At 36.2% G+C, this 20,759-nt stretch overlaps 2 protein-coding genes across 4 annotated transcripts in view; both read left to right on the top strand.

The window, feature by feature from the left end:
• The window catches only part of LOC106062356 (uncharacterized), a 124,889-nt gene that overhangs the window by 33,715 nt on the left and 70,415 nt on the right, over positions 1–20,759 (top strand). The gene's annotated exons all lie outside the window — the stretch shown is intronic.
• On the top strand, positions 7,203–20,346 carry LOC106069290 (uncharacterized). 3 transcript variants are annotated; one of them, XM_056007089.1, is made up of 3 exons: positions 7,203–7,351; positions 16,796–17,273; positions 18,112–20,346. In XM_056007089.1, the coding sequence occupies exons 2-3, from the start codon at positions 16,806–16,808 to the stop codon at positions 18,325–18,327; spliced, it is 684 nt and encodes a 227-aa protein (XP_055863064.1). In that variant the 5' UTR covers positions 7,203–7,351; positions 16,796–16,805; the 3' UTR covers positions 18,328–20,346. The 3 variants fall into 3 exon arrangements, with proteins under 3 accessions (XP_055863064.1, XP_055863063.1, XP_055863062.1); XM_056007088.1 differs by lacking the exon at positions 7,203–7,351 and adding an exon at positions 16,135–16,278; XM_056007087.1 differs by lacking the exon at positions 7,203–7,351 and adding an exon at positions 16,178–16,303.

Below are 20,759 nucleotides of genomic sequence, written 5' to 3'. Positions count from 1 at the left end.
AATAAACACTTTAAATACTTTAAATTCCTTTATACTGCCATCTGCCAACTCCACTTTCCTTGTATATCCCCTATAATATTGCGCCTCAATGAGATCAGCCCGAACCACGAGTGTGTTACAGCCACTATCTCGGATTGCCTTTATTGGAACATTGTTAATAAAAGCTGGGTAGAAAGCAAAATTGTTTTTATTTTCCCTAACAAAAAACACTCTGTCAGAATCTCTATTTTTATATTCCCTGCTTTTACTCCTATTGTATGTGTTATTATTGTAATTGTTGTTGTAATTGCTGTACCTATTCCTACTGTCTGCTCTGTAATTATTTCTACTATCTGTCCTATTGTAATTATGTGTACTACTTGATCTATTATAATTATTCCTACTGTTTGACCTGTTTTGTGTTCCCCTGCATCTCATAGCCATATGTCCTTTTTTCCCACATCTATAACATGTAACATCCCTGTTGTTTGACCTATCTCTACTATTGCTATATCTAAAATGTTGGCTATCCCTACTTCTATTTCTACTTCTTTCATTGTTTTCCTGTGTATATCCCACTAGATCAATATTCTTTTTATCTTTACATGAAAAAAGGTTGTTGGGATAGGCATTTTTATATGTTCTTATTATCTCAGTAACATCATCCAAAACTTTGGGATTCCTTTCTTTGATAAATGATTGTAATTGCGGGTCACACTTAGCTACAAAATTATCAAGTAATATAAAATTTTTTAATCCCTCAAAGGTACTGTCAATCTTCTCAAATCCCAGCCATTTATTAAAATAGTCTTTTTCCAAATTTATAGTGGTTTGTGGTTCTATCTGATTGGAAGGTGTGTTTTCAAAATATTTTTTTCTGAATGTGCTGGCATTGTGTCCATATGCATTCAGCAATTCCTTTTTTAAAATTTGGTAGCTATTTTGTACAGTATGATTATGGTTTTGACAAATTGTAAGAGCTTGCCCTTGTACAAAGTCTAACAAAATTTGAGACCACTCTTCCTCCCTTATATTGCAATTAACCATTTTAATTTCATATCTCTTTAGGTAGTCTGAAATACAATCTCTAGCCTCCTGAAAGGGTTGTAGTTTTTTCCTCAACCAATGGTTGTTATCACTTGAAATATTAGTGTTGTTTGTGTGATTATTACTATTATTGGTTTCAATGTGATTGTCTGGGGCATTGGTAGTATTAGTATTAGATCTATCATTAGTATTATTGCTATTAACTTTTTGTTTATTTTGTTCAGCTTCAATTCTCAATTTCTCAAGATCATATTGTAATTTCCTATCTGCTTCTTCTTTTATTAATTGTGCATCTAGTTTATTCTTTTCCATTTCTATCTTATCTATTCTATCTCTCTCTATTGTCACCATTTGCTGTACATAGCTAGTTAGGTCCTTTCCTTTAAGTTCTAGCTGTTTAGCCTCAGCAATAATTTGCTGGCGAAAAGTCTCCATATAATCAAAGTTTGGAGCTGTTGCCATTATGCTTATTTTATTTTAAACAATGTCTCAATATAGTTTTGATATGACCTCCCTATTGGCCTAAATATCACAATTTAGTTTTCACAAAAACTTTCTTTCAAATACTTCTTGTAATATATATATATATATTTATATATTTAAATACCTTTGCTCAATGTTATATCAACAAATATTACCTCAGTGGACTTACTCACAGCCACAATACTTGAATACAACTCCAAATTTTATATCACCTTAATTCAGTGGACTTACTTTAGGCCACATAAACAAATATCAATACCTCAATACTTAATTCAATGGACTTACTTCTTGCCAATAAATACCCCTAGGACTATTCTAGTCACTAGTCTAGATTCAATACAACTTCAATACAACTTCAAATAGATAAATCAATATTATACCTCCAACAGTAAATCACAATCCAGTGATACTGACAAAAAATTTTATTCTGACCAATTAGACTGTGTTTAAACACATCTATAAAATAATGTCAACCGATTAATCGGGGCAAAAGATCTATATATAAATAATTACTCCTTAGACTCAGTTGTCTTCAGGATAAAATAGATCAAAGGCTCTCATAGGTATAACAATTTAGTTACTACCTGGAAACAATCTAGAATTTATAATCTAGATTAAACGTGGCTTACCTTATCTACTTAAGATAAAATTACTAATATATAATAAGAATAATGTAAAATAAACGTAATAAGACACAAAAAAATAAATCTATTCTAATGAGATGAGACTTTTTAGAGGAAGTATACACTGAAAGAGACAAATAAAGATGACTTCACCTGACTTCTAAAAAAAAATAAAATGTACGTGGATACGAACAAAACAAGACAATCTAAACAATCATCGAGACTTTATTAAATGGAGCAGGTCCACTTTCTAATGTGTCCTATAATGACGCCCTTATCAGGCAACCTGCTCTTAACAAAGATCTACTGTCCCTAATAGACTTAATTTAATAATAATGGAGAGAAAAAATAAACTTATCTTTAGTTAGATCCCCTTTGTTCAGTCCACGGAGCTACAACGGTCAGTTCCACACAAGTTCCCCACTGTCTTTGTCTTAGGCAAGGCAAGGTGTGCTCCCACAATGGCTACTCGACAGGCAGTACTGAGTTAGGCCAATCTCTCCTGTTGCTGCCACAGTATGGTACGGTTCTCAGATAAAGTCCTCTGGTCAGGTTCCAAGGTTCCGGTTCCACTTGATGATCTGTTGGTGCTGGCTTCTGTCTTCAGGTCAGGAACATAAGTCAATATTGAGACAAGCTGGTGGTGCTGTCTCAAGAGAGGTAAAAAAAATGACACAGTCCAACTCTCTCTTTTGATGAATATAAATTAGTCAACTTTACAAGTTGAATAGATGGTCACGCAGTGTGGTAGTAGGGTATACCATCACTCGTGTGTAGATTAGATTGTAAGCTCAGCAACACTGCAACAGTCAATTAATAGCTTGAAAAACAAACCTGACAAGGTGACTCCAACGGTCAGCTTGTAGATACTAGATATGTAGACTCAGATGACTTTCCGTACTCACAATAAACAGATAAACCTGACAAAATGAGGTATCTTCACTCTTGAGGTATATATATTTAGATAGAGGTATACTGACGACGGACTGCCCTAGATCACTTACACGGACGAAATAGTTCTGGATTCAGACACAATATAGTCAATATAGATCTATATATAGATCCAGGTTCAATCTAAAAATATCTAACCTGGCTGACAAAGCTAGACGCTGGTAACGGTTTCGAATTTTCTCTAATAGAAAGTCTAGATCCACTGGAACAAAGATGCCAAAATCCAGCTGCAGTCCAGATAATTAGCACAGACGTAGGGTAGATCTAGTAGAAATAAACGAATGTTAATCCAGTACTTCTCCAGTGTACTTCGCCAAGTGTAGAATTGTAGATAGATATATCCAGAACACGAAGTTAACTAGATCGTAGATCAAAATGACGCCCTGGCCGTCGTGGGTCGCCACATCTGTTGATGGTCTATTTTGTTGATGAGTATATATATGTTAATGGTGCATGCGAGTCCATATGACACAACAACAGAATGAATCAAGAATATACTTAATAACGCAGGCTGATAACTTCAACAATTTAATAAACAATAAAAAGGGCACAGTCCTCTGTCGTCGCTAGCCTAGCGTCGTCCTCTAAGGCGTCTTGTCCGTTATTCTTCTTGTTCATAATCCTACTCTGTTCTTACTCGTCACATTACTTAGGAAAAACCCGATTCACATCAACTTCTACGCATCTTGTGTCATTACAGCTTATAGCATGCTCAGAGCGCTATGGTCCAATCTCAGTTGTGGACCAGTTAGGGAAAGGGGATATCTAGGTTTTTCATGCTGCCTTTAGGTGCTCAGTAAACACAACTCTGCTCTAATAGGGTGTCGAACCTCAATCCCCCCTTTTCATAGGTAGCCTAGCCAGGTTCAAGCGTACTTGATTCAAACGTAAAACTTAAATTCCCATTAATTTTTTTCCCACTTTTTTTTTCTCTTACGTATTGTTTTGAGCATAGTTTCCGATTTCCGGCTTATTAGCTTTTCGTTTTGTTTCAATTTTCGTTTTCAAAGTTTGGTTTTCTTTAATTCCCTTGAGCATTGATAGCATTATCGTTCAATGACTCTTTTATTTCCTTTTTTTTTGTCACGGTATCGAAAGTGGTAATTTTATTACGTAATTACCCCATGCTAGAATATCTGTACCGTACGTCCATCCAATCAACCCAATGTCTGAAATACGTATACATTTACACCAGTGGTCTTCAACCTTTTTTGGCCTACAGCCCCCTTTTCGAATTTTTGGCCTACAGCGCCCCCCTCTAAGAAAAACAGTTATAAAGAAGCGTGAGAAAGCAAGTTTGTACAAAATATCATCTATCTATTAATTCTTATGCTGTCAATAACACTTATCCCGCTTGGGAGACGACGCATGCCAAAGGCGATTGTTGTGAACTCCTTGGCCTATGACTGACGAGCTTTGAGGAGGACTGAGTTACAGAGGTGCCCCCCTCCCCCGTGAGCGCTGTAAAGATTTATTCAGGCGCCATTTCGCTCTCACTGGCATAGAGGAAAGTACCTGGCAGCATTCTCTGGCAGCAGATAGCCTCTGAGAGAAACAGTTCGAGAGCTCTTACAAAAACTGCTGGACAAACATTTGATACTCAAAGAAAAGCCAGCATACAACGGCTTTGTCTGCATTTAGATTCGGGAAAATATGTAGGTCGCAGTTGGGTTTCCGTAGTTATGTGAAACACTGGACTCAGCCGTAATCTTCGGAATTAAAGGCAAAAAACAGCCAATATTATCATTATGCAAAAATTATGTCAAATAATTTGCAGTGATTACACACAAAAATTAATTGTAAAGACTTTCTTTCAAATCCTAAGAATAGTCTCCGTTTGAAGTTTTGAATATTAGGGCCTACTGTTTTTAGGTTTAATTGTAAATTTAGTTTTAATTTTAATATAAATATTATTATTGCTGAATTCACTACAAAATGAAATTAAGCTAATGGTAACCTTGTGCCTCTGTAGTCTGACAATATTAGAAATTTCAAGCTTTAAATTAGTAAACGCAAGGCGAAGGTCTCCTCTAGTTGCTACATTCAGTCTATTTCTTTGCTTATTCATTAACTTTGTTACGCACTAAATCTAGGTTAACCATGTATGTTGATGGTTAAGCTAAAACATAATTCCATTTTCGACCAAAGTTTGGAATTTTACTGAAACATTTAAATGCAGCCACATCTCTGTTGTGCCTCTAGGGGCGTAGCTAAGAATTTCCATCGTTTGGGGGCCAGGGGGCTTGACATCTTTGGAGGCCTATGCATTTTGCGCAATATTTAATTTAATTAATTAAAAAAGCAATAATTTGCCCCCCCCCCTTTTAAATGGGAGCCCGGGGGATTGTCAAATTTCCCCCCACCCTAGCTACGCCACTGTGTGCCTCCTATGTTTACATTCTTTTTTTACTGAAGACATGATTTTGTAAATTTATTTTTTCATGCAACTCAATTTGAACGTCAGTAACAGATGTTTAATAATTGTCATTTATAGGCCTATATATTTTTTTTTTATTTTAGAAGCGAATCTTAATTTCTTCATAGAGCATTGTTATGTGAATTGCATAGATATCGGTGTCCTTCATTTGTCAACAAACAGGTTATGTGTAAAACTCTTTAAAATAGATTTAATATCTCGATAAAAGAGAAAATGAGACTATCAATAAAAGTCAATCTCTTTCCTAGCAGTCGGAGGTTCGTTTCATTCATTTGTGTTAGATGCCTTCCATGTAAAACATTTTTTTTAGCCTGCTTTAAGTCATCGCCAATCGTTGAATCTTCCCGTTTCTAAAAAAAAAAATTATTTAAGAGCTTAAAAAACGAGCCATAACCATTTACAAACCCCTTTCGAAATCCAGCGAACTTCAGTTTACAACAAGAGTCTAACACCTTTTTCATCATCACTTGTTTCATAAAACTGTTGAAAGATGCGCTTATTTTCGGCATGGGTTTGTATTTTATTTACAGTTTTATAATTAGATTCCAATAGAAATGAAATTGCGGGCTAAACTTTTATTGTGTATCACAACTCACAATGTGAATAGTGAATAGATTTGTTCTTTATTCTATATTACCTAATAAGTCATTGTAGCGTCCAACCACTGATGGTTTTCTATATGTCCTCATAAGCTACATAACTAGACAATTTTGAAATAATATTTCATCTCTAACAGTAAAAAAGTCTTTATGTGTTACACATGTTTTAAAATAAATTTAGATTTAGTCAATTTTTCAACAACATCATGTGAATTTTTAAAAAGCTATGCATTTTTCTAAGAAGCCACTAAAACATATCCTGCTTTGCTGTTTTTAATATTGTTTTAATTGTAGATTTTTATAATTGTTCATGAGTAATCTTATATTATTTTTGGATATCGCAATATGTTCGTGAAGCCGACTTGGTTTCATAACCTCATCTGAAAATGCCATCAAAGTAGAACTTACTATTCTTCTAGTGGCAATTCCCTAAATCTCAAGGAAATATTACATGACATACCAGTGAGTTTTCGTAACATTTTATCAATGTTTTTTGTTTAAAAAAGTAAAATTATTCTATTAAATGTTACCTGTAATGTTTTTTGCAATTAACATTTACATATTAATATATCAACATATGTAGATTAAATAAACTATAACCTAAAAGGCGTATTACCTACTTTGTTTCTCAAATCTTAAACGTTTATATGCGCGAGATCCATGGACAATAAATAATCTTCAATCATAACAAAACTGTAAGAATTTAAAAAATTGAAAATGGGATTCCCGAACTCAATTTCTAACGCTGTTCCTATTCTTAAATTAGAAGCAAGTTAATTATAATTTGTCTATATTTAGTTTAATGTTGAAGAATTTTAAAATTTGTTTTGTTTCAGAGCACCTTTGGTTTCTTTTTTCCGCCTTTATGCCCAGCGCCCCCTTACCGCCCCATTTTGTGCCCAGCGCCCCCCTACCGCCCCTTTGGCTCTCAGCGCCCCCCAAAATCTTGAAAACGCCCCCTAGGGGGCGATATCGCCCCCGTTGAAGACCACTGATTTACACTGTGGTTAGACGTGGTTGACGGCCATTTTGACGATGGGAGTTAATCAGGATTTGTATTGTCTAAGCCACTCGCTGACATTTACGAGAGCACACCGACACACTTGTAAAGGGGAAGTTGTTTTTTTAATATACAATTCACTCTGTGTAGTGCTTAGTTTTGTATTACTCTACTTCTGGGTGTGAGTCGTGTGCTATTTGGGATATACTGAGTCATGATTGTTGAACTCTAGGTCTGTACATTTTGTTTATAAATTAAAAGACATGTAGTAATCAGTACTTTCATTCCATCGTATATCACATGCATGGGAGACGCTCTCTTTGAAGGTAGTAATAAGACTCGATTGGCTAAATACTATATGTACATATAACTGCTCACGCACCGTTGCCATTGTAATGTTATAAGGTACCCTTGCGACTAGTAGGGGAGATGTGTTTGTTTTTATTCCCAACGAGGATGTCATGTGACAAGCACAGCGTATTGTCAGGTACCAGTTAGAGCTTGGGTACTCTGGCCCCTGGGGCATCCTAAAAATCACAAGCTCAAAATCCCTGTCCTCACCATCATGTTTTGAACTCAAGACAGAAGCCCAACGCTCTACCACCTGGCCACCTTGTCCTACATCGTAATGTTATGCTCAAATATGATGTTACCCGATATCAATATTACGGCTATTTACTCTCCACACGCAAGCATTGTTGTATAGCAGAGGCGTTGTGAGGGGAAGGGTGTCAAGGGGACACGATGCCCCGGGCGTCACCTTTAGGGGGGGGGGTGTCACACGCAGTCTATATTCCTATTTGATGTTCATGGAAAAATTGGGGGGGGGGGCAAATGTTTACCTTGCCACAGGCATACGTTTTACTCACTACGCCTCTGTTTTATAGTGAAATAATTTGTAATATTTCGATGATGGACAAGACCGATAAATCTTGCATAAATCTTTACTATGGTTGAACATCTCAGACCCAGACAAGAAAACACTACATAGATGTTGTGAACACAGTCTTACGACGTTTCACAACAAAAACATTATCAATGATTTCACTATATTACATCACAGCGATACAAATTTACTTCTAGACTAGCGATGAGTTTAACTTTGTTATCCGCGAAGTTTGTTTCTCTCTCTCTCTTTTTCTCTCTCGCATTGTCGTGTTTACGGACAATTTCAATACATTCCAGCGCTCGTAGGGCCGGCCTTACACATAGGCAAACTAGGCAACTGCCTAAGATTTCGATATACGGGGGCCTCGCACAGGATTCGTAAAAACTTTTTAGAGAAGAAATAGCGAAACTTGCCCTCAATGTTATCGTTGGAGTCCACTGTGTTCTTGATAAAATTGCATCACTTGGATCCCAACCCTTCCCACACCCTAACTAAGCAAGCTCCTATTTGGCAGTGGCTTTTATTTAATCATCAAAAAACCGCTTGACCTTTTCTGACACCGCACACTGGTCGTTGAGAGGTCTCCAAACTCTTCTTTCAGATGTTATTAATCTTTAAAACATTGACTCCCCTTTGTTCATCAAAATTATCTCTTTCTATAGACCTAGCCATGTAGGCCAGCGAAGTAAGAAAATTGTAAAAAAAAATACTTAAACAACTAATATTAATCGTAGTAATAGCAATTAGTTTGGACCAGTCATATGATTTAATTTAATAGATCTTGACTAAACAATACTAAATCTGTTCGATTACAAAATTTTTTTTACCAATCGTATTTGTTTGGCTCAATTTCATGCTTTTAGCTTTCTTAATGCTCTATGATCCTATCACTTGTCTGGAACGGGTGGAAAGGTATCTGCTAATGAGAATAAATGGTTTTATAGTTACTATTGTTAGTTTCAAACTTTTCTCTCTACAACGTATAATGGGGACTAATTCAACTTATACCACCTTGTCAGTCAAGTACTATTTCTTTCCCTTGTTCGAGATACCAAAGCAAAAAATAACGTGTACAGACTTTTTACCTGATAGACAGAGTGGTTGATATAAGCTTTGTTAAGATCAACATCAATCTACATGGCTAACTGAAATGTGTTTGTTCATCTTCTCGCTTGCGTCTCATTACAGCTCCCCATTTAGTCGGCCATATTGATTCACTTCACCCGCATTGTCGACACGACTTCATCAACTTGTTTCACTCAGGGCTCCACCTGCTTAGTACTCTCTTATGATACCTGCGAGGCTTCCCCCCTGTACAACAGACTAATGACAATGTCATTTCTGCATTTCCTCCTCTCTTGTATATAAGATATGGGTTTCCGCGTGTGTGTGTTGATGTCGGTCTTTCTGCTATGTGTATATTTGGAAAGAATGTCATCTTGAGCTCTCTGTATTATAAAAACAAAATACTATTTATGCATTTTTAGCGGCCCCCGAAAGGGGAAAAGACGCTATTAGTTTTGTGCGAAATGTCTGTCCGTCTGTCCGTCTGACCGTCTGTCCGTCCGTCCCGTTTAGATCTCGTAAACTAGAAAAGATATTGAAAATACGACATCACAATATTTTAGACCATTCAAAGTTCTGATGCAACGGCTACTTTTTTTTTTCTGAAAGCGAAAAATCTAATTTTTAAAATCAGTTATGCAAGCAGTTTTTTAAAGAGAAAAAGCTAATTAGTATGCATTATAAGTTAGACCTAATTTAAAATGAATAGTAATCTTATAAACTTCATTTTTATGAACATATTTTTTATTGATGATAAAGCTAAAACTGAATAGCGCGAATTCTGAGGTTTTTTTTTTAAATAAGAGAAAAAAAAATATCTTTCGTATTTGTTTAACTCTATATGACCGTATTTGATTTGTCTCGCTTGCTAATGCATATGTACCGTACTAGTCTATTCTATCGTATTAAAAAAATTACATAGATATCTATATAAAAAAAAGAAAAAAAAAGAACAATGTTTTAACCATAATTGTTGTGAAAACATGGAATTCACAGTTTTGTCTTATGTTTTTATGGCAATATAATCTTATAAAAAAAGACTTATATAACAAAAAAAAAAAAGGATTCGAATAAAAGATTGAGCCTTTTCAAAACAATTGGATCAATTATAAGACATCAGTTAGGCCAAGGGAGGCTGAACGGTAAAGCGCTTGGCTTCCGAACTGGGGGTCCGGGTTCAAATCCTGGTGAAGACTGGGATTTTCAACTTTGGAATCTTTGGGCGCCTCTGAGTCCACTCAGCTCTAATGGGTACCTGACATTAGTTGGGGAAAAGTATAGGCGGTTGCTGGTTGTGCTGGCTACATGACACCCTCGCTAATCGTAGGCCACAAAAACAGATGAACTTTACATCATCTGTCCTATAGACCACAAGGTCTAAAAGGGGAACTAGTTAGGCCAGGTTCACATCTAACTTTACATTCACTTTCACCTATACTTTGATCTGCGGGACCGTTGGGGCACTACACAAGATCTGTTAACCTTCTTTCTCCATTCTTATCTCTCATTTGTCTTTGATATAATTTCATTTGCATGTTCTTTCTGAAAATATTGAAGCCTGCCTGGATGGACCTTTTCGGGGGCCGATTTTGAGTTTGTGTTTCCACACAAACTGTCTTTTGTAACCTTGTTATCTTATAAGTTACAGACGTGACTTCAAAAAGAGAAAATAATGACTTCCTACGCGCATTCTTGTGTCAATCTAGTCATGCGTGTTAATTTGAGACTTAAACTCTGCTAAATCGTTGATTTTCCTAGCTGATTCAGGCAACCCATTCCATTAAACTCTGCTAAATCGTTGATTTGCCTAACTCATTCAGGCAACCCATTCCATTAAACTCTGCTAAATGGTTGGTTTTCCTGGCTGATTCAGGCAACCCATTCCATCCTCTAATAGCACTAGGGGAAAAGGAGCACTTGTACGATTTTGTCCTAGCATGTGAAATAAGAAAGATGCTTTTATTTTGTGTGTGTGTGTATTTCTGTGTATGTTATTAGGCTGTGATGTTGTGTTTGCAAATTATGGTTCAGTGTTTTGTGTATTATTGCTACTTTAGTTCTTTAGCATTATACGACTACATTTTGAACTGCTTTGCAGAATGAGCTATCTATGTCAAATATTATCAAGCCATGACTAGGCATTTTAATAGATAGTCCTTCTTCACACGGGGTCAACTTGTTAAGTTTGTTTAATTGGCGACGGCGTTAAATTAGCGTGTTTAAGAGTGCTTCTCAAAACTGTTGGTATCGAGATACATTTACAGTCGTGTCAGCCTACCCCCTTCTTTTTTTGTACAATACCTATACTAACTCTGTCTGTCTGTCTGTCTGGGAGGATTATTTTACACGTTTTATCTCTCTTTTCCCGTTCTCGGATCAAGTTGTTTTTCAGTTGTTCATAGTCGAAGACAATACGTGAATCATACAAAAAAAATGAGCCAATCGGTTAATTAATTAGTGATTAATTAATTGATATTATATAGAAAAGGGGAGATAAACATTGAAGTATTTTGAGATACGGCATTTATTGTGCTGGGTTTTCTCTTTTATAAGCTTTTTTTTTTTTTCTCTTATTTGACACAACTTGAAATTTGATGTTTTTAGTCAGGTCACGAGACTTTTATGGAGTGATGTAATTTTCTCTTGTTTCTTCTGTTTAATCTATCAAAGTCGCTTTCATTGACCCTTCAAACCGCTAGAGTGATGCAAGTGTTGTGTCTGTAGGTGTTAAGTCTATATACAGGCACAGAACCTGAATACTACCTTTCCATAGCTTCTAATGCCTGTTTCTCTTGGTGCCATAACACGTGCGAAGATATTTGATGTGGACAAATAGCACATAAACACTTGCTTTTTAAGTACATAAGCTTCAAATGGTAAACTTTATGGGTAAGGTTGTCATTGCCGGAATTTGTTAGGGATATAAGCACTCCACTACCTATAAAATGCTTCCAATGGCATGCATCTCAAATAGCCTCTAACAAGCAGTCCAACTCCTGGTCTTCTCGTGTGGCTCAGATATTGGCCCAGCGGAACTGTTCATCACTAACATCAAAGCGGGTAAAGGTGAATAAACAAGAGTAGAAGGGCTCGTAAGCCTTGGCTGGCTATCCACCTAGGAGGAGGAAAACTCTTGAATTCAAGCATCTGCTGCCTTGCTGCTATACCCAAACATGAGAAAAACTTTGGGAGTCAACCTTGAATAAAAATTAGGAGCCGAAGAACCTTAGGCAGCTTGCAGCATACAGTTGGCACAGCCTGCGCTGCAGCTGATCTTAAACTGTATCGGCACTTGCCGATCCTTTGGATAGATCAGCTGCGTGGAGAGGGAGGATCTGCTATGTGAGCGACATTGTTCCGTCCACAGCCACTGCCCAGGCATTAAATCAATCTAATTCCCATGAGATGTTCCATAGTCGTTTCGCGACTGAATGAGGCCATACAATATAAACATTTAAGAAAATATCGTCTAATAACAGATGATTGCCAATTAGCACGATTTTTCTTCAGTTCATTATAAAATTGTGTTAGAATTAATAGCTGTATTTAAACCAAAATCTTTAAAAATAATTATACACTAATCATGTCTTCTTTTATGAGATATCGATCAGAGAGAAAAGTGATTGGGAATAATATCGGTATGTCTAAGGGAAAAACAACGTATTTCAGTGGGCACCACACGAGAACCTCTGACACAAAGTTGTCCGTCTGTTTTCTTGTCTCAGTTCTCTTACTTGTAATTTTTATCTTTACACACAAAAAAGTAGTAATAATGAATAGAATGAAATAATAACAATTTAAAAATTAAGTGATTGTAGATATAAGTTTGTTAACCTTTGTTTTTTTGTGTTATTTTCTTCAAGACAACTTCAGATGACGCAATATGTTATCTAGCGACAATCTAGCCTATTTCTTTTGATTCTTTATCTTTTCGTGCTTCCTGTATTTTGGTAGACTACTTGTCACTTCTAGATCTAGGGTCAGCGCGGCTTGTCGTCTCTTGGTTCAAAGTAGAATGTGTGGCCGAGGTGGTATAAACCGCTTTGGCTATTTAACCGAGAAGGCTAGGGTTCGACTCGGGCAACACCCCCACCCCCTCCCTAGAGCAAGCATGTTCACAAAGTGACACCGCGATTGCCCATATGGCTCCCCTACTCAAGGACTACTTACCTTTTTAGACCAACAACCAATAGTGCTGTCATTGGTGTCCTTTAACAGTGCGATCCTATGTATCGAACTCTTTACAAAATAGCTCTGTCCCTATCTTCTCGTGGGCTTCCCCTCTTTCACTTTTTATTCCGCTGCTTTTCACTTTATTTATTCTTACTTTTTGATCGGTTTGTCTGTTTCTCCATTTTCTCTGTAACTGTTTACGCTGTGAACTTTAAAAAAAACAAAACAACTTTTGTTCAACAAATCAACATTTAACCAACACCCACTGATAATTTATATATATATATATATATATATATATATATATATATATATATATAAACAACCTAGCTTTATTTTGGAGGTTCTATGCTAAGAAGTCGCGAAAACCCCTCTACTAGAAATTAGTGATACTATTTAGATGGTTGGATAAATGCGTATTGGAAATTCTCACGATAAAACTAAACGATGTCTAGGACGCTCTGTTGAAATTTATTTTTTGTCTACCAAATAAAAGGTACTCGTGGAGTATGATTCTGTATTGCTAAATAGTGCAGAAAAAGAACCCTATGCTTTAAAACTAAAACAACATAGGCTATTAACTCTTCCGTTATTTTATACACCGGATACACCACATGGCTAGCTATTTATGTTGTTGTTTTCATTCCGCCATAAATGAACATCTCTAATAGTGTACAAGAGGATACCTACGCTTTACTGAGTAGTTGATACCGCGTTGATCTAAACCGGTGATGCCCAAACTACGGCCCGCGGGCCAGATATGGCCCGCGACGTGGTTTGGACCGGCCCTCCAAAATATCGGCACAAAATGTAGGGAAAAAAAGGTAGCCTTTTCTTTGATGGATTTCATTCTAATCTATTTTCTTGTAATATTCATGTTAATTTTCTTTTCTATAAGAACACAAGGTTTTTTTTTTTTTCAGCAACAAGAATTGACAGTTGTTTGAGAGTCTTAGACAATACCGCGGCTAGCTCTCATATGTGTAATACAGCGCATCTTTTCTGCATCATTTTGGTTCGTGTACTTTTGACATCAACATGATTGGTGCCGTGACGTTAATGCAATGGGAGAGCTGAAGAAGCGAAAATTGGATACTGAAACTTACAGGAAAAGTGGACAGATCTTTTTTTTTTGTTGGTGGAACATAATTAGCCAACATGTTTGATCTGTAAAATGTGACTGTTTTTAAGGAACATAGCATAAAAGGCATTATAAAACAAACCATTACAAAAATATGGTGGCATTGTTGGTTGAGTCGCCAAGAAAAGATCGCAAAGTTACGTCTAGAGTTAAGCGATTGACGAAAATATTTACCAAGAAGTCAAGGAATGAGTATACTGTAATGGAGGCTACAGAGTTGCTCACATTAACAAGAGAAATGAAGCACAAAAAAGTAATGGAATAAAATCGGCCTAAAAAAAAAATGAAGCTGTGCCGCCTTTCTAGCATGACAATAGCAAAACGTGTCGAGTAGACGATGTTGGTGAAAATCTCCATTCAAAACTAAATGACAGAGCAGCAGATTTCGAAATCATTACTATTGCCGCTGGAACTGATTGACTTACAAATCCAGATTTCGAACAATAAGGACAATAGATTTCTATGCCAGGTTGTCTACATAAGCCTTGCACATTTGCGAAACAAATTGATTTTATGATCACAATGTTTACAAGTACTTAGTAGTAGTGGCCCGCGACACGAGTGCTAGAAATTAAAATGGCCCCCGCAGGCCGTGTAAGGTTGAGCATCACTGATCTAAACTGTTCAAGTTTAAACTACGTGCTACATCAACTCAATTAACCAGCAATCTTAATTATCCCTAGCACCTTAAACACGACACTCTTTAATGCTGTGTGATATTTATTTATCAATATTTCTTTTGTAATAATGTGTTGCCGGGGACTAAGGGGGAACAAAACAGGCCATTTTCTGACTTGTTCGCCTCATTGAAAGCGTTGATAGCTTTCAAGGACATGAAGTTTTAAAACAACATTCTTCGAGTCATTCTGAGTATCTTATTAAATTTTCTTTTTGTATTTGAGGAATATGGTTCAGTGTTTTATGTATAATTGCTACTTTACTTTTAAGTCGTCTATTCTGAAGGCTTTTTAAATTTAGTGATTTTTACTAAAGGTGTTACTCTAGTCAAATGTGAATATTCGTTTGTAGTGAGTTAGATTTTGTTTTAAAAATATCATTACTGAACATTTATTTTATTTTATATCAAGTTGATTTTGTCTTTATTATAATAAAAGTTATAATTAGTACTGTTCACAAAGAAGTTACTCAAGTTGTTTCAAGTTTCATTAGTTAAGAGACAATTCAGTTAAGACAGCGGTTCTCAACCTTTTAGGCTCGGCGACCCCTTTTTACACCCCCCCCCCCCCACTCTGCCGCGACCCCCCCCCCTCCAGCACACACACACAGCTATAGAAGAATGGACAAAAACAATCCATTTTTCGATGGTCTTAGGCGACCCCTGGGAAATCGTCAATCGACCCCCAAATGGTCGCGACCCACAGGTTGAGAACCCCTGAGTTAAGATTTAATGCGACTACAGTTTAGTTGTCTGGTTTGGTGCTAGAAGTCAACGACCGTCAGCAGCACCAGTCATAAGTACACTCTCATTAAAGACTTTTTTTAAAATTTGATTATCGACCTGTATGGTGACATGTATGCACTACGCAAGACAGCAGGGCTAATGAAAGAGAGGATTTGAGCCTTTCAAGCCCTCACTCAAATGGAGTTTGATGATGATGATTTGAAAAAAGGATGAACTAAAGAGAAAAACGAGATTTCGGTCGAAAAATTCGTGAATTTATGTTTCCAGTTAGGAGAACCCCCTAGCGACGTTTAGAAGCTGTAACTAACTAAAAGTAGCCCGAAGAACGAATGGCAGTTAGAGAAAGATAACCAAGACACTACCTTCTCGCATGATCTCCCTTGCGTTGTATTTAAGTAGGATCTCGTGATGACATTATTTCAAAAGGTTCATTCATAAACTCTGGGATTATCCTCTAGGTCTGTCTTGGTAAGTTGCAACTCGGAGGGTAACGGTACGTAATAAACGGTATTACAAATCTATTGTTTATAAACTGAATCAATTTAGAATAAAATTATTAAGTAAACTCAGAAAATCATTTCTTTGAATAACATTTACTATTTCAGTAGCGGTACTGCTACACCACTAGATATCATTGACAATATCCAGTCATGATACTTTAGGGAAATAAAAGTTTTTCTCTCTGGAAATGTGCAGTATGATACATCTATGATAGGAAGGATACTTTCAACACTAACATAGTTGTATGAAAGAGATGTATTCAATGTTGAATGTTTTATTTTAAACAAATATTCCGTACAGGTAAAATCAAAATAGATTTGCATTCATTCACTAACGTAAAACAAACGACTGGCAGGAGTGGGAAATATTGGTTGCTCGCTTCTACTAGAAAACTAATGGTATCCGATAGAGATTATGATGTATATTTTGCAAGCTATTTAAAATCACTAGTTACTATTCGTAGTCTTATCCCTTAATTTCTTAGAAACTCTGCCATGAAGATCTTCATTGCCACTCTGCTGGTTGCTTACGCCACTGCGCAGTTAAGCATCCCTCGCCAGGAGCTTGGATTCGTCTACAAAGATGGACGCTCTAGCGCCTCGGTAAAACTGGCTTCCTACATAGACCTGACCTGCCCTGACTCCCAAGCGGCCTTCCCCACCTTGCTACAGGTGGCCGACTCCTTCAGCGGCGAGGACGTCCAGCTGAAGTTTTACTTGTTCTCACTGCCTTACCACCGCAACAGCCATCTCATCTCCAAGGCCACCCGCTTCCTGGACGGCTTCGCCAAGAACTCTACTGCCAACGCCACCGTCTTTGATTGGATCAAAGCCATCTACAACAACATCGACTCCCTGACCACAACGGCCACATTGAACAGCACCGAGATTCAGGTGTTTGACTTTCTGACCAACCTCGCCAAGACGCTCTTCCCAGTCAGTGCTGACCAGTTTAAAAAAGGGGTAAGCTTAGTTGTATTTATGTTCAGCTTTACTAGACCAGGCTGGGAAACCATCAGAGGGGCCTTCACTACCACTCAAAAATAAGCATACAATGTTTTGTTTGTAAAATGTTTTACATGTTTCGGATGTTCCTTCAGAGTTGAAGATAGTTTACTTCCTAGTCCAAACCTCCCGCAGGACGACGGGGGATGGGAGCGGGCAGGGTTTGAACCCTCGACCGTCGATAAATCCGAACGACAGTCCAGCGCGCAAACCGCACGACCAGGCAGCCATAGCATATATAAAATAATTAGATGGAAATGCTGGGTCGTCCTAATTCTACATAAAAGTATATTGTCAAATTTATCGTGCATGTGAAAGAAAACCTTCACTATTGGAATCTTTTTTTAAATTTAAAGGATACTTAATTATTTATAGCTATAAAAAAAAAAAGAAAGACATTGAAAGAAAGATCAAAATCTAGTATATCTTTAATTATTAATTTTTAAAGCCCGTATCATTTTAGAGCACTATGTCTCTTTCTCTTATTCGCTCGCTCCCTTTCTATCTTTTTCTCTTTCTCTTTTCTCTCTCTTTGTCTATCTTTTTCTTTCTCTTTCTATCTCTCTCTCATTCTCTCACACCCTTTTTCTCTTTCTTTTCTCTCTATTTTTCTCTCTTTCTCCCTGTCTTTCTCTTCCCTACTCTCTCTTTCTTTCTCTCTCTCTCTCTCTATCTCACTCTCTCTCAGAGGTAATTGTATCGTGTTCAGTTAAAAATCAATGTCCAAATGTTGACTTCAACTTGTTCATTTCACGTCGACATTTAACTATAAACATATGAACGGATCCTCTCCCAGGCTTACAGCGCTGACATTGACAGTGTCACTAGGCTGGAGTGGAAGTACGGCTGCACCAGGGGCGTCTACGGCACCCCTTTGTTCACCGTCAACGATGTCTTCGTGAACGCCGACCCAACATGGCCGGCCTCCAAGTGGATCGAGCTCATTAAAAGTGTGTTGCCTAGCAACAGGTCTAGCGCGCAACAGTTGCTGATTGGACGGAATCTCAAATAAACCCTACAATTAAAAATTTGACTGTAATTTATTATTATGTTTTTATGTTAATTCTATTAATTTTAATTAATGCATGAGGGATACACTGTGAAAAAAAGAATGACATGCATTTTTTTTGTTTCAATAAATATTTGTGATGGTTTTACAATTTCAAGTGTTCAGTAATTGTCGTTAAGTCATTGAGGTACTTCATCCATTTTATATTATTCTCATCCTATTAAATTTTGTTTTATTTCTTTAGGAAGTAACTTCCTGCATCCCGTTTTTTTTTTTAAATCAGGGGGAGATACTCTTACGCATGCGGCTCTTCACTTGGTAGTTATCTTCCTCCAAGAAAGAACGTTTGTAAATTATAAGACGTTTTAGAGTTAATAAGTTAACTCTTTCTCTCCGTCAATATTTTCCACGCTCCGACGGAATTATTCATTTTTCTCTTTTGTGTTTTACAACGTTGTCATGATTAAACTTCAATTAGTTTTTTGTCTGGAATAGGGAAATCATAGACATAAATAAATATAGACTGGAAGTAGGAAGTTATTTTTATTTGGGGGAAGTCAAATATGTTTTATGTACTCTATCTATGTGAAAAAAAAATGGCGGCAATTGAGCTATAAATTCTAGGACTAACATTTCAGCCAATATATAATTATGATCTTTAGTTTTGAAAAGTACAAAACTGCCATATTCCCAATATTTTGCATTTGTTTCATAATCATAGACATAGGCAAATATATATAGGTTTGTGATGTGGATCTATGTTTGTTGACATGGCTTCTTTATTAATGTATGGCGGTCGTCTTATCGATTCAAATTGTTAGAATTAGTTTTTAGTCTAAAAAGTCAAAGAAAATGAGCAGAACGTGCTCTAATGATCGTAGTACGATAGGCCAAGGATAAATTCTAAAGGTTGAAAAAAAAAATGAATATTATACACAGTAACTTTCAGTTTCAGTAAGTCAGAATAATTCAGTATCACTCAAATCACTGTGACTGTGACTAATTTAATATTGATAGATCTAAATCTAAAAAATATGACTAATATTTGTAATAACTAGGTCTAATACTTTTCATACTTTTTACTACTAACTATTAAACTAGTCAGTCTATCATCTATGCATGCAGACTATAGACTAGATCTAGTATAAGTCTAGATTATAGATCTAGTGACAATCTAGTCCTAGACTATTTATATACTAACTATAGACTAGACTATATATACAGATTACAAGTATAGTTTATAGTATAGTAGTATAGTACTAGTAGTAAGTAGTATTTTTTTACTATAGTATTTATATAGACTAGATCTAAATCTAGTATTTAAAACTATTTATAATTATTTTAATTATAGATTTGGTAGGCACGTTTAGAGATATAATAATACAGAAGGGGTTCTATCAATTATATAGGTTATGGCTGAAAAAAAAACTATAAATACTTTTAATTTTACACTGCTCATAACTGCTGTAAAACTCATACAAACTTATCTTTTCCCAAATGTTTCCCATAATAATTTTTACTTTATCGTCCAGTCTATATATATATGTCTATGAGGGAAATGCTATATTAGCTACATAAGTATAGAAAAATGCATGTTCTTTTTATTTTTTTTTAGCACAAATTTAAGTTTATAAACTAAAAATGTATTTTTTAATGGGGGTCAAATCAGCGTTGTCATCTTCAGTTAGGAGAGAAAGAGTTAATATAGTGTGTTTGTCATCCGCTATGATCATTGCAAGTTGATGCTTGTTTGCACCGCAGCGTTACGATATGGACAAGGGAAGTAAGACGGAAATTTTTAGAACACATAGCTCATGCATGATTGTCTTTCTTTTGATGTCACAACAAAATGATTATCTTGACTCACGATTGGCAGAGTTAAGGGAAGGTAGAGGAGTTGTTTTGGTTTTAAAAAAAATATTGTGTATATTATTCTGTTGCATTTTTAAATGCCTTTTTTATAATGATGAATATAAATATAATGTATACTTTGAGACACAATAAATTATTTTGAGACCTCAATTAGCTTGTTCCAGTTAATACATTATTAAAATGTATAAAGCGGGGTTAATAAACAAAACGTAGGCTGAATGTTGTATAAGAAAATAATGGACTTATACGCAATAGATCAATGGCAAACTAGTGTACATCTGCAAAGACAGCTCCTGTGATAATCCTATATCAGCCTCTCCAGAGTTGAACTCTAGCCCTTGCTAACAATCAAGGCATCTCACTAAGCTTCCTAACGTGAGAGCCTTAAGCTCTTGACAAACTGTTTGGACTGTTCTCAACTCGTGAACAGCGTGTGTGACTTTTGTAAAACAAATGAAGAGGTAATGTGCATACACATTATTAAGGTATGAGAGATGAAAAAGTCTACTTTATTTGAGGCGTTAAAACGCTAGGGCGCTGACATTAACAATGTATTAGCAATT

This window comes from Biomphalaria glabrata, chromosome 12, assembly GCF_947242115.1.
Source record: "Biomphalaria glabrata chromosome 12, xgBioGlab47.1, whole genome shotgun sequence".
Taxonomy (NCBI): domain Eukaryota; kingdom Metazoa; phylum Mollusca; class Gastropoda; family Planorbidae; genus Biomphalaria; species Biomphalaria glabrata.
This window is presented reverse-complemented; position numbering and strand designations above follow the sequence as displayed.

Excerpts from the sequence above, each read along its gene's own strand:
- LOC106069290 (XM_056007089.1), top strand. The coding sequence starts at position 16,806 with ATGAAGATCTTCATTGCCACTCTGCTGGTTGCTTACGCCACTGCGCAG. Across the intron at positions 17,274-18,111 it reads CTGACCAGTTTAAAAAAGGG|GCTTACAGCGCTGACATTGA; the intron begins GTAAGCTTAGTT and ends ATCCTCTCCCAG.